The sequence below is a fragment of the Trypanosoma brucei genome, assembly GCF_000002445.2.
Source record: "Trypanosoma brucei brucei TREU927 chromosome 11 chr11_scaffold01 genomic scaffold, whole genome shotgun sequence".
Taxonomy (NCBI): Eukaryota; Euglenozoa; class Kinetoplastea; order Trypanosomatida; family Trypanosomatidae; genus Trypanosoma; species Trypanosoma brucei.
In genome coordinates this window covers 3020455-3033776 of record NT_165288.1, presented here as the reverse complement: position 1 = coordinate 3033776, position 13322 = coordinate 3020455, and the positions used below count along the sequence as shown (strand labels likewise).

The 13322-nt window shown below is 49.7% G+C and overlaps 5 protein-coding genes across 5 annotated transcripts, besides 1 other annotated feature; all 5 read right to left on the bottom strand.

The window, feature by feature from the left end:
- Window positions 1-436: 436 nt before the first annotated feature.
- On the bottom strand, window positions 437-2251 carry Tb11.01.3380 (histone acetyltransferase, putative; the record flags this gene model as incomplete). Its single annotated transcript, XM_824125.1, has 1 exon — window positions 437-2251. The coding sequence occupies one exon, from the start codon at window positions 2249-2251 to the stop codon at window positions 437-439; it is 1815 nt and encodes a 604-aa protein (XP_829218.1).
- Window positions 2252-3810: 1559 nt separating this feature from the next.
- Window positions 3811-3831: a sequence feature (AT_rich).
- Window positions 3832-4024: 193 nt separating this feature from the next.
- Window positions 4025-4681, bottom strand: Tb11.01.3370 (glycosomal membrane protein, putative; the record flags this gene model as incomplete). Its single annotated transcript, XM_824124.1, has 1 exon — window positions 4025-4681. The coding sequence occupies one exon, from the start codon at window positions 4679-4681 to the stop codon at window positions 4025-4027; it is 657 nt and encodes a 218-aa protein (XP_829217.1).
- A 455-nt stretch (window positions 4682-5136) lies between these two features.
- On the bottom strand, window positions 5137-6018 carry Tb11.01.3360 (hypothetical protein, conserved; the record flags this gene model as incomplete). The annotated part of the gene is made up of 1 exon (XM_824123.1): window positions 5137-6018. The coding sequence occupies one exon, from the start codon at window positions 6016-6018 to the stop codon at window positions 5137-5139; it is 882 nt and encodes a 293-aa protein (XP_829216.1).
- Window positions 6019-7384: 1366 nt separating this feature from the next.
- Tb11.01.3350 (cyclin dependent kinase-binding protein, putative) lies at window positions 7385-9079 on the bottom strand (the record flags this gene model as incomplete). The annotated part of the gene is made up of 1 exon (XM_824122.1): window positions 7385-9079. The coding sequence occupies one exon, from the start codon at window positions 9077-9079 to the stop codon at window positions 7385-7387; it is 1695 nt and encodes a 564-aa protein (XP_829215.1).
- Window positions 9080-9746: 667 nt separating this feature from the next.
- Window positions 9747-11990, bottom strand: Tb11.01.3340 (2,3-bisphosphoglycerate-independent phosphoglycerate mutase-like protein, putative; the record flags this gene model as incomplete). The annotated part of the gene is made up of 1 exon (XM_824121.1): window positions 9747-11990. The coding sequence occupies one exon, from the start codon at window positions 11988-11990 to the stop codon at window positions 9747-9749; it is 2244 nt and encodes a 747-aa protein (XP_829214.1).
- Window positions 11991-13322: the final 1332 nt, after the last annotated feature.

Below are 13322 nucleotides of genomic sequence, written 5' to 3'. Positions count from 1 at the left end.
TAATTTTTTTGTTTATACTGATGAGGGTTGTGTATATGATGTGTATGGTTCGTAGAACCCCTCTGGATATATCTATATGAGTATTTTTTTTAATTAAGAAGCGGTGTGCACCGGATTTTGTAAGCCTTCTTGCCGGTAATAAATTTGTGTTATTTTTCTTTTTACACTAGTGCAAAATCTGACGATGCTACCGCAAGGAATGAAACAATAGTGAATAGAAGAGTGAGGTAGGGACATTGATAAAAAGAAGGACACGGATGGCATAAATGTAATTTATAAAAGGGGTGCAACGCAGCCGCAATAATTTGTGTGGGAAATGGAGGTCACACAGAGGCAGTCATACACCCACGAGTAAGACAGAAACCGCAGAAGCACTGACTCTGGGAAAGGTAAGTTAGAAATAAAAGACCATTTATATTGTGGGAGGGACGACACATCAGCTCTGGTGCTGATTGTGCCGACGCGGCGATGGTGTGTTAACAAGCCAGGCAGGCCCGCCACGGCCAGTGAGCAGTTTGGGGTCAAATTCAGCGCGCGTCATGTCATGTGCCCACTTTTTCATTTTACCGTACTCTCTGTTGACAAAAGAGACGGGGATGACGACGCGCATACTTCTATCCTCTGCATTAAGGTGAAGAACACCCATTTGTAACAAAGTTCGCAGCACATCCGCCTCTTCCAACCGTACTTGCTTGGCTATACTCCGAACGGTTGTGTCCACCAGGGTGTCTCCCTCGGCCACACGTGCACCCCGCACCGCCTCCGCGCAGCCGCTCCCATCAGTGGTGCCGGGACGCGGTCGCTTTAAGGCCCCCGGGGCCGCCATTTTCGCCTCGTTCTCATGGGCCACCACAATCGTTACAGACTGACCATCATCACCGGCGTCGTCGTCAACGGTAATTGCTGCGGCGTTACCCTCCAGTAACGTGTGCATCCACTTTATGAGAACACGTTTCCAGTAGCGGTCGTAGGCAGCTGCTCCCAAGTCTGTGAGTGGTTTTTCTGGGGAGCCAACATTCTTCCTCCTGTAAGCCAGTTCGTAGCTCGCAGCGATCATGAATTGCCCAAAATGACCTAATTTGGGTGTGTCCCCTTCACGGGAGGCAGTGTCTGCCCCAACTGGGCCGCGATCATCGCTTAAGTCATTCTGTTGTCCCGATGAGGCTCCCCCACCCATAAAGTATGGTAAAGTGACGATGCATGCCAGATTGTTGTCAGTCACCTGCTTCTCCCATGTGAAATACCCAACAAAATACATAGCGGAGGTGTCATCCGTGTAGTGTGGATAGTGCCGATGATGAAGGCACACAACATAAAAGTAGTAGTTGTGTACGTCATGTCCGGCCAACTTGTTCTCAAGGAACGACTTCCCTAACAAGAACAAGTGACGGCAGTACGTGACGTGACGACTCCCATTCACCTCGAACATGGAAAACCCACGGGTGTCGTCCCGATAAATCTCAAGTCCGGGGGGGTGCAAGTGACCAGCGCGATATCTTAGGGTTTCGTGCTGCATCTGCTCGAAGGTACTATATATACGGAGGGAGAACGGGCAAAGGTAAGCATCTCGAATGAAAGGGTTAGTATCAATGCTTTCATTGGTGCTCCCCTCAGTGAAACGCAACGCCTCCCGCTCTGCGTCGCTTAAAGGTGCTAAAGGATCGTATTCGCGATTCAGCATACCATAAGGCGCATAGTACCAGGGAGGAAAGGCAAACTTACACAGGTATATGAAGTATCGCACTGTGGTGGGAGTCCGGCAGTCGCGGAGGAGGCGTTCCTCAAAGAAGTCGAGCTGCTTCCCCTCACGGCGGGTCCGTACCATTCCCGGTGTAACCTCCCGGTATACCGGACTAATTATGGGATGCGTGATTTTGCTCTTTGCTACCACCATTGAGTTGTAAGCTGCGCTGTTCGTAGGGTAGCTGCTGCCGCAACTCGTAGCTCCATTAGCCCCTCCAGTTTCCTTAAGGTCAATACAGTCAATGGGGAACCAGCCACTAATACGGTGGTCCGCGTCCTTTATGCGCACAAACCCATAGAGTTGTGGAGCTACACCAGTAGTGCCGTTACCACTTAGCAACCTGGGCAGCCAGAGGTATCGCACTTCCAACAGAAAACCACGCTTCACCGTGGAGTCGCTGAGATTAACACAACAAGAAGTCCCTAAGAGTTGTTGGAGCTGATCCTCTTCCTCAGACGGGCCCCCATTGATGTCACCTCCGTCTTTTTTTGCTGCTAACGACGCCATTGCGCAACCTCTCGCATCCACTAGGCAACAGAACTCTCAACCTCCGATCACAAAACCGCTACAGCTATGTTGCCGGTGGGCGTGGAGAAATGAATGAAGGCGGTGGAGGGAGTGGAAAACACTTTTTAAAAAGATTGCGGCCGAATATACGTAAGAAAGGTTAACAAAACAACTTCGAAAAAACTGTGTGCAAGATGAAATTCATTAACAAGGGTAGCGACAATCCCACATCCTTCCACGATGTAAGAAACCGTGCTCTTTAACACACTGCCGATGCGGAGAAGTCTAGCACCTGGCCTTACATAGCCCCGACCCACCCGTTGTCGCCCCCACGTTCGCTCGAATTAATCTGTACTTACCAGACAGCGGTCCTACGAACAAAAAAATACGAAAGCAAAACGATGATGTAAAGATAACAATATGAACAGGAAGAGGAATGGGGCATTTAAAGTTAACCGGCAACCGGCGTGGGAAGTACTTCCACTAACATCACCACAATAATAAAGCATGTACGAAATTGCATCAACCGACAGAATAAGCGGCCAGCACTAAGAGGCAACCAAAAGGACAAGAACATCATTAACACGCAATCTCCAAAAGTGTTAGCCATAAAGATGGTGATGATAGAGGAGGAGGGAGCCAATGCATAAAGCTGGCCGCGTGCTGGAGGCAATACCGCCAATTGCCGAGCACGCCGTCCAGTTTCCACATCTCAAAACTTAAGAGGTCTTCAGCACGCAACCTTAATGAAGCCGGTACAACAACAAAAAAAAGGGTGGGGTACCGAGAAAAGTTTCGCAGCGTTACACGGAAACACGAAGGATCAAAGATGCAAGCACATACACTGCAGCTCCAGCAGTTGCTGGAGCTGCACCGTTCTCCCATAGCCTCACTTCTCCCTCTCCCAACGTTTACCTGCGAAGCTGCGCGCATGATGGAATGATATTAGACACATAGATGTCGCACCTTGAGAACCTTCCCTTCTCGTTCATAACTATCCTTGCATACCTTCGCAGCTTCTTAGAAGTAAAGGAAAGGAAAAAGAAGATGTCGTTGTTTCCATATTTGTCCTTATTGGGATATCTCCGTTAATTTTTTTGCTTTCAGTTTGCCTGCAGCGGCATATCATACACTACCCGCACACACCGACGAGTGGCCGGTCTGTGGCCACTTATCTATCTGTGTGGAGTACCCCATTCCCACACTCCACAGGTCTCTCCTTTACATTACTCATTTCGGTTCTGGTGGCCTTCTCACTGCACATTTTACTCTCTTCCCCCCACTATCCCCTATCACCCCCCTCTTTTTCTTTCTCCTCGCTCCAAGTTTTTTTTTTGGAGTCAGCCAAGAGTGGGTAAAGAAAAATGAACAAAACAGTGAGAAAAGCACTCTCTCATGACCAGACCCCACTCCAAATATATTTGGAGAATGAACGGGGGATCCCTTCTCTTGTTTAAGTTAATTATAAAAAAAATGAGTAAATAAATATGCGCATGCGAGCGGACACTTCCACCTCATCCTTTCCTCTAGGCGTTGCATCACAACTCGGGATGATGAACATATATATATATATATATAAACATTGTCTCTTTGCTGCTTTCTCACCCGTTTATTCACCCCCTCCAGTGCCTAGCACCTACTTGCAAATTGGCGTGAACGCGTATTGCCGCTATCAATAACCCTTTCTTCCTTTATGTTTTTTTCACTTTTCTTCTCTCCTTTTCACATCGCGCAGCAGCCAGTTTCCGGCGGCTGGCAGCCTGTGACCCTTGTCTATTTGATCTTGTTCCAGTTCAAATACGTTGCAACACCACCAGCAACTGCAGTGAGAGCTCCAGAAGTTGTCGCGCTGGGTCGCCAGACTTCACGGAGGTAACCAACAAAGGCCATTGTTACGAGGGTGTCCGAGGCATCCTTTACGAAACTGATAAGTGCTGCCTTCATCTCCTTCTTGCTTGTGGCGGGGTCACTCGCACGCTTCTGAAGCGCACCGTAAAGGGCAACAACATCAAGCACAGCGGCAAGGAAGAATCCCCAGAATTGCGCTGTTTTTGCCTTTAGGTGGATGCTCTTGTGCCGCAAAGCCAACAAATTGTAGCGGGCGACGAAGGCCACATTGTCGCCGAGCACATAGAGGAAGTTGCACAGCACGCGGAGGAACTTCAAGACCTCTTTCATGTTGACCTTGCCCTTTGCCCTGCAATCCTGAATGGTATTCTGCATCTTGGGCACATCACCCACCCACTTCGCCATACGAAGGAGACAACGGGCGTCTCCAATAGACTTCCCGACGGCGCCAAACGCACTTGAGCGGCTCTGACAGGTGTCGAGGGAGCCAAGTGCCTTAAAGACACCAGAAAATGCCTTTAGAATCTTGTCGCGGCCATCTGTCTGCTCAAGAAGCTTAACAAACCTTTGGAACTCAGACATACTGCTGTTATCGAATACAATTGTGCGTTAATGGAGTCTATTTCCCCACGCATCACAATAAAGATGGTGGACAGGACGGTGGTTATCATCAAACGACGGCAATGAGTTAGCAATGGGGGGGGGAATGTAGACAAAGGAGAACGAGAGCATATAATTGTAAGAAGCCGTTATGAAGAAACAGACAGATGTGTGGGAGGGATCGAAAGCTTGCGCCCTACATCACGAGCTACACGCTGCGCAGAAACGCCTGGAAGAGGGCAACGAGAAGCCACAATTACTACAACGCAATGCAAAGATAACGCGTTAGAGCCAAAAGTCAAGCATAACGAGGTAAAATAAGTCACCAAACTGAATGGGTTCTGTTTTGATGCAAGTGGCAGGGCTGTGGGAAAATAACTGACGAAACGCAGGAGCAAACCCTAGCCCACGCGCACAGACGAAATGAACACAAGGAATTACGCGGTTCTCCCAAGCCGTTCCTCCAACAACTTTAGCTCTGCCGTTACGTTGGCTCTCGCCGTTTCCTCCATCGCATCGCAAAAATATTTAGTTTTGTACCACTGCGGGTAATTCAGAAACCCTTGTAAAAAGGCAATGCGACCCCGCGAAAATTCTTCATCGCTGTACCACGCGTATTCTCGTCTCACATCACTCGCATACCGCATGTACCTGTCGGCTTCACTTCCAAGGATTGCCAAGTCGAGGTCAAGAAACAAATGAAGATCCGGTGGTGGGTTTCCCGTCTCCAAAGCGCCCTCGCCCCCGCCAGGCAAGTCTCTCCTGTAACACGGTTCGACAGACATGTGGTGCTTCGTACGGAGAATAAAATCCACCACTGTCATCTTAATGTCCATAGCGGCCTTGGCGTTGTGCCATATCAACTTCTCCCTCTGCTGCTGCTGTAACCGATCGTCTCCACTTGTCATCTTAGTTTCCCATGAAACAGCCAATTCTCGGCACTCCTCCCAGAAGGCAGAGAACCAATCTGCGCTGCACTCCTCGTTGTCACCGCGCTTCGGGTCGTACACAACATCATGGAACAGTACCGCAAGTTCCAAAGCGAGACACCTCGCACCGTCCTCTGGCAGCCTATGATCTGGGCGGGTTCCCTTCTGGTATTGAAGAAAGTAATTCAACATCTCTTCAACATGTGCCATTGTGTGATAGTACCTTTGTGGCTCCGTGTATCGGTCAAAAATGTACCGCATCCACATCTCGTCAACGGTCTTCCCTTGCACTGCGCAGTGGGAGGGAAGGAGCAGCGACAAGCAACGACGCCAACACAGAAACGCCAAACCATTCTCCTCATCGGATGCCTGAGTCGTACAGTTTGCCATCGGCGAGTCCTTCCCAAACCAAACGAGCTACCCACGCTTTATTTTCCACCGACTACACCCTTTCGTTGCGAATTGACACTACTCTTAGCTGTAAGCAATTCATAGGTACCTGCTCTCAGTATGAAACACATAAAAGAACAAACAACTACGAATGTATCACCGTTCATCGGTAATATTCATGCGAATCAAAGATCGTTAACGGTTGCGGCAACAAAAGATTCTCTCTGCAGATTGGAAACCAGAACAACGCCAAAAGGGAGAATAAAACATTACCCCCTCCCGAAACACCGAAGCAATAGCTCTACATGAGCATGTAGTGAGGAGGATAAAACTGAGACTGATACACACACCTTCCTGATTGCAAAGAGTTTATTCAATCCACCGCACACCAACGAAAACGGCAGCGAGTCTCGCTTTCTTGCGCCCCTGAGTTGTTGTTGTTTTTTTTTCCTTTGGACGACGCGTCCGCTGAGTTACACATTATTTGCAGTCGCAAAATCAACAAATGAAGCTGTGCAACAAAAGGCAAAGAAAGCGATGACTGCGGAAGTGATGGAAGCGAAGCATGCGTACTCTAAAACAACAAAAGTTTACGCGGCTAAACGTGCGTAACACTTGAGAATGTGCTCTCCATAGCTCAACTACAACTAGCACTTTTCCATGTTCTCTCTTTTTCTCCTCAACCCATGGAGCCTCACTGTCATTTACCACCACCCACGCAGTCGTTAATACTTGGAAATGTACCATCGCTCCTCTCCCTTCGCTTCTACAATCCTCACAAATCTCTCTCTAGCGTCTGCCGATGGAAAACAAATAAAAATAAAAAAAATGAATGACAACCGAGATGCGGAGGATCCGGAAGCCAGTCGGGCGATACTGAGCTGTTTTTGTCTTTCTCACCCACGGTTCACGTGGTGCTACAGCAACTTCCGCCCAGCCCCATCTTTCATGTCACGAGAAACTCACACAGATACTGACATGCAGTCATATACGTTCCGGACGGGCAGGCTGTGAATACAGGGGCGGGGAGCTGCTATTTTGAACCGTCCTTGCTACACCCTTCTTTTATCCTTTCTCCCTCTACTCCCCCCCCCCCGAAGAATTAGAAGTCAAGCGCAGCCATCGCCGCAGATTCAAAAAAAAAAATTACCTCTCCTTGTTTCCACTAGTAACCTTGACTGCATAGTATAGTAACGGAAGAGTCGTCTCCCTTAACACGTCAACAAGCACTTCCTGTATCCCAAGGTTTATCTCTGCCAATGGTTTTTTCCTTCTTTCTCTCGTGCTTTATATCTGTACTTCCTACTCCAAACCGTGTTATCTCCTTATGCCTTCACTACTCCTACTTTTCCTCGTCTAACTGTCATTAGGGCCACGCAAACTTCTTACTGTAATACTCTTGGGATGTCAAGTTCACTTGAGCAAGTAACCGCTCCAGGTGAGTTTCGACAACACGGTTTCCGGGGGAAGGAAGAAGTGTAAACTCGAGCCCAACGTACGCACAGAACTCCCACTCTTGTGTTTTCTGCCACGTCACCCCCTTGAATGCGTCGTCGTGCCGAATGCGCGCCTTCAGATACTGTATCTTGCGGTGTACATCACCTGTCTCGACAAATTTGATTGCCAACAAAAGACAGACGGCAAGCGCAAGACGACGGTTCCGCTTACCAACCATTCCGCGCATGATAAGCCGCTCAAAGTACCAGTTTGCATACGCCACGGTGGCTAATTCAACTGGAGAATTCTCTTCCAACGCGAGATTCAGCAAATCCGTGCGTATAGCTCGCATGTGAGTTAGCTTGATTTCACGAACCTCCAACTCTGGGTGCTGAACGTAGAAGTGATTGTTGATGTCCTTCTTCAGAACTTTTTTGTCAACAAAAGAGATAACAGAGGCACGGTAGGAGTGCAAAACGATCAGCTTCTTGCGTCGCTCTCCACCGGTAATGTTGCCCTTATCGAGGAAAAAGGCGTCACTAAAGACATTGTCGCTGCGACAACCATTGTGGATCAGCATCTTGCCGTAGGATCTCATCGCACGATCATCATCCGCAACATCGCTCGGTGCGCCGTCTGCTGGTTCAAAGTTCTCATCGTTATAGTCGCCGTTCTCCGCGGAGGACGCGGCATTGCACAGAAGGCCACCGTCGGCCGCGGGACCACTTCTGTTAACATCATCGTCCCTTTCCCCACTAACGCTGTTGTCATCGCTTTTATTGAAACGAGAGCGCTGTGCAATGGGTCCATAACTTTCGCCGTGATAGGGCTCCACAAGGTGGTCATCCTGCCAATAGGAAGCCTTACGGGGTTGAAAGGCAGAAATAATTGTGCAAAGACTGAAGGCTGTCTGATAGCGGCCACAAATTCCCTCGCAACTCCGTTTTTCGGAGCTACTGCTGTCCGCTTGGCAACCAGATGACGACGCCGAAGCTGCTGCCTGCACAAGATGCATGCGAACGCGCTGTCCTTCAGCGCTAATCAGTGCTCCAACAGAAAGTCGGGCTGCATGACGTTCTGTGTCGGAACAGGAGCTGCTGCATGCCGAGGCGTCGTCACGTCTCCTGGTGGCGCGGTTCTGCTGCCTGTGCTGACGAGCATGCTGCCGTACCATTTCCCCGATTCCAGTGAGAAAGGCCACTTGTTTGGGATGAATGCACGCATCGAGGTTCAGCTCATGCTCCCCGCCTTGTTGGGGGAGATGCGTCGCCGCAGGGACTTCAGAATTCCCAGTGTTTAGCGTCGTCGCCGAACCCCCCCCTGAGGGGGGCGGCCCCAGCTCCCGGTGGGGCGTCCTTCCGACTGTAACCGCATAGGGGCAACCCAGGTCACTCGTCGAGTCCTTACCAAGGTCACCACCAGTTGCCTGCACACACGGATGGACATCTTCAAGAAGTGAAGTTGTCCGAGACAGCTGCTCCTGAACCACACTTCGAGCACGGGAGGTGGTTGGAGTACAATCGCTGCTTGTAGCCGCCGCGGTGCCACCAGAGCCACTAGAGATTGCACTACCTTCCGTCACTGCGCTGCTGCTGCGGTCGCCGACTGCGGACAGATCGTTCATAATAGTATTAGGCGGTTGATTATAACTACTGTCTCTACTACCACTACTGCCATCTCCGCCAACCTCCTCGCCCCCATCTTCCTCATCCCCTGCCACCGCAGAGTTGTTTACATCTCGGCAAACAGTCCGCTGGGGTTGGGATTTTGACGCTTCCCAGGCCGATCTCTGCTCCTTCCTGGGCAGTTCCTATTACGGTGACGTCGGCCGCGAGGGCAAAGGAGCAAACAGCACCAGTGCGCGCTTTACTTAAAGTTTGCTAGCACCTTCGGCACGGAATCGAGTACAAAACAACAGATAGGGAATATATGCTTTCTCTTTCCTATACCTGATTAACCTTCGCCCCTACTGAAGAGTCTCCTGGCAAAAAAAAATATAAGCAAGCTCGTTGCCCCCGGCTGGAAACATCAGTAGTCACACGAAATAAGAAAAAGAAGACGGCAGATGGCGGTAACTACAGTACTTACAGGTGCTGATTCAGGGGGAAACAGTACAGAAAGCGTATTTACGAGTGCATATACGAGGAACCGACTCGCGGTGGAAGTTACACGGGAGGCACCGCCCCAGCGACCCTGACTCTTCCAACGGTGTGCGATGAGCATCCGATAAGCATCCACAAGAAGAAAATTTTTCTTCCCCCGCATGCTTATTAGTTGTGGCAGCTGCACCGTTACTGGCGGTAGTGATACCAATGGTGCGCACGCTTGACAACGTCCATTAGAACCTCACCGCGGAACCGTCCGAGAGCTCCTGCAACACATTCGACCTCGCTATAGAACTGCACACCATCCGTGATTTCAGACCCCTTAGTTGCCAGAGAAACGGGCACCGGTTCACAGCTGTGGTCCCCTAGCGAAATTGGTGTGGAATGGTCTGCCAACACTACCATTGTGCTTCCGGTCGGAAGGGCATCCCACAACCGCTGCATGGCATCACCACACTTCTTCAGCATCACCAATTTGTGCGTTAAACTGCACTCATGCCCAGCGTCATCGACACCCTTCACATGGAGCACAGCAAAATTGTATGGAGATGCAGTGATTTCTTCGGTATTATCACCGCTACCTTTCTCCAACAAATTCGCAACTCCCAGTTCCTTTAGTACGGCATCCACTTTGGCGTTGACATTTGTGTCCCAATCGCCAGTAGCCCCCTCCGCATCCACGGAGCTTAGTCCACAACAGATGCCTAATCCTTTTATGATGCATGTGGGACTCACGATGAAGCCGTTAAGTCCATGGCGTACCGTAAACGGTGGAACCCATCCCTTGTTTGAGGCACCGCGGAAAAGAACAATATTTGCAACTTGTTTCCCTTCTACGCGCCGGGTTTCGTTAATTGGGTGGCACCGCAGTAACTCGTTCACACGCTCCGATGCCGCATTGACAACACGGCTAGTGTAAAGTGCCGCCTCGTACTCCTCGTGGCCAGGTGACACAGTCGGTTTGCAGTGAAGCAGCGGACGATCATCAGCGAGAGGATCTGTCCCTGTGATCTTATGTGAGAGGCCGTTACCAGTGATGGCCACACCGCAGCGGTGCTCTGTCGCGTAGCGCACCTTCAGCGTGTGGGTCTTCACTTCGCCTATCTCGTGTTCGGGCTCGACTTCAACGACCAGACCGTCAAGGAACTCGCAAAGAATTGGTCCCTCACGTGTGAAGTCGCGATCGCAGCGCCGCTTCAGCACGATGCCTGTCTTCTCATCTAAAACAGAAAAATTACATTTGAAGGCGATATCACCCTCATCGAGGTGCAACCCCGCTCCCAAGGCTTCATATGCTCCGCGACCCCTGTAATACTGCTGGGGGGGATAGCCGAAAATTGACAAGTGTGCCGTATCGCTGCCGCAAGTGACACCAGCTTCAAAAACATCCATGACACCACTGACACCATGTCGTGTCACCACATTGATTCCAGGGGCTACAAATTTATCGAATGTTTCATCGTCGCCTTGACCAGTGCCGCCACTACCCTCGCCACGGGAGGGACAACCGGAGACGACCTCAAGAGGGGTGCGATGACCCAACCCCGGATATGAGACGTCCCCAATCCCGTCAATAATGAATAGTACGATGGGCTTCGGGTTGACGGGGGTAGCTGTGGGACTCCGGTGACCAATCCGCTCAAGGCCTTCCCTCAACCCCACCGCCCCCCGGAGGTGGGCAGGCGACCCAGTGAAACGGTGACCATAAATCCGCACGCATTCCGATGCTGAAAATCGCCTCAACAACGTCGAGCCGCACTTGGGACTAGGGCTCCTCCAGTCCTCTGAATAATCCCTTTCACGGAAGTAAACCAGCGCACGTATCGCCTCGCCCTCCCCGACAAGCAGTACTCTCTCTACAAACTGCGCGTTGCCGAGGGGAACAACATCTATGGTACCAACGCTATATAACCCTGTTTCCACGTCCTCCAGCACATCAAGCCACCGTTTCATAGTTTCCGTGACCGCAAACAATTCACCCACGACATGATGCGCCGTCACACGACCGTCACTATCAACACCTGCAAAACTACCTTCGGGAAAATCTTCCTCCCCTTCTTCCGGAAGGTTGAGTAAACAGGGCGAACAGGAACTGCTCCCAGGAAGCAGGTTGACAAATAATGGATACCGCCTCCTAGTTATCGCCACAGTAATGAAGGCGGCATGCCGTGGGTTGGCCAACCACCAGGGGTAGTTGTTCTCTCCACGCTGGAGAGTACCATAGACAAACACAAGAGTGGTGGGTCCTTCCAAGTGGCTGCTCGTCGCATCCGCCATCGCATTCCTCATGAAGTTGACGCTTTTGAAATTGGAAAAAAAAAAGAAATATAAAAAAATGATAGGTGTCAAATATCCTGGTGGCTGTGCCTGAAGCTTACGGAACAGTGAGGTACGAAATGGTATTATCGAAACTTTACCCGTCCGTAGCATGCACAAAGCAATGTTTCCCGTTGTTTTGGGCGACTTTGTGCCACAGGGTGTGCAACAGAATACAGGCAACCGCTGCAGTGAGAGTACAGATATGGTATAAAATCTGAAAGCCAAATAACAAGAGAAACAAAAAAGTGCGCGCAGCGGCACCTTCTCCTACCATTTTTCATTGACAACCACAACAGCAAAATAGAGAAAAAATAGAAAGAAAGAAGAAAAGTCACCACAACCCCAAACTGCTTCCTCCGGCAGCAAATGTTTATCCGTATCTGCTACCTAACACTTCCACTTACCGTACAAGTGAGTGCCTACAATCACATTGTGTCACATTACCCTCACCGTCTGCTGTCCTTTCATTGTTCCCTCCTTTTCTTCCCTCCATGTTAAACACAACTACATTTAAATACATAGATACGTGTACAGGCACATCCCTAATTCCGAGACATGGAGGTAAGGCTTCTTTTCTTTCAAAATCAGTCGATCGGCTATCTCTTTCTCCACATAAAGTTACATCCGACCCCGCCTAGGGGAAGGCAGAGACATCACGCTCAGTTACACCTCGAGGCCGCTGTGGCTCAGGAAGCAGGGCAAAAGGAAATTACACACACACATACAGAGAGAGAGAGGGGTACCGTCAGATTCCCCTTACAGAAACAGAAAAGATAGGGGGTACACCACCACATTCGATAGGTATGAAAGGCACGATGAGACGGGCTGCTTGGCCCAAACGGCCCCCCCTCACAGTTTTCTCACCCTTTTCCTCTCTGTTCTTTCACCTATCTTTTTCACATTCCTCTTGTTTCATTGTTGATGATGGGGAAAAGGATCGCACCCCTTCACACACCACACGACATGTTCGGCTACGGAAACACCGCGGAGGAAAACATCAAATAGGAGGAAAAACGAGGGATGAAAAAGGAAAGGGATGAGATGAAAAATGCATTAACTCTCCTCTATCTTCAAGAAAATTTATCATCACCCCCTCTGGCTCTGTACGAACAAGTCTTTTGGCGTACGTATAACAGAGATTCTACACATTTGCCCTGCAGAGTTCTTTCCTCATGTCGTCTCCTCCTTCCCTGTTTAGTTATTTGAGAAGTTATTCCCCAAAAGAAGGTAAAACAGCAACACAGACAAATTACACCGAATTCGAAAAGAAGGAAGAGATGCGTAAAGACGTGTGAAAACAGGGTAGGTTTTGACAAAGAAAAAGGAGTGAAATTAAAACTTAAGCATTACATGGAGTGAAGAAGGTTGGACGTGAGCTAGTGCTCTGCAGATGCTCTCACGTAAAATAACAAGAGAACAATTGTACGAGCAACATACACACGC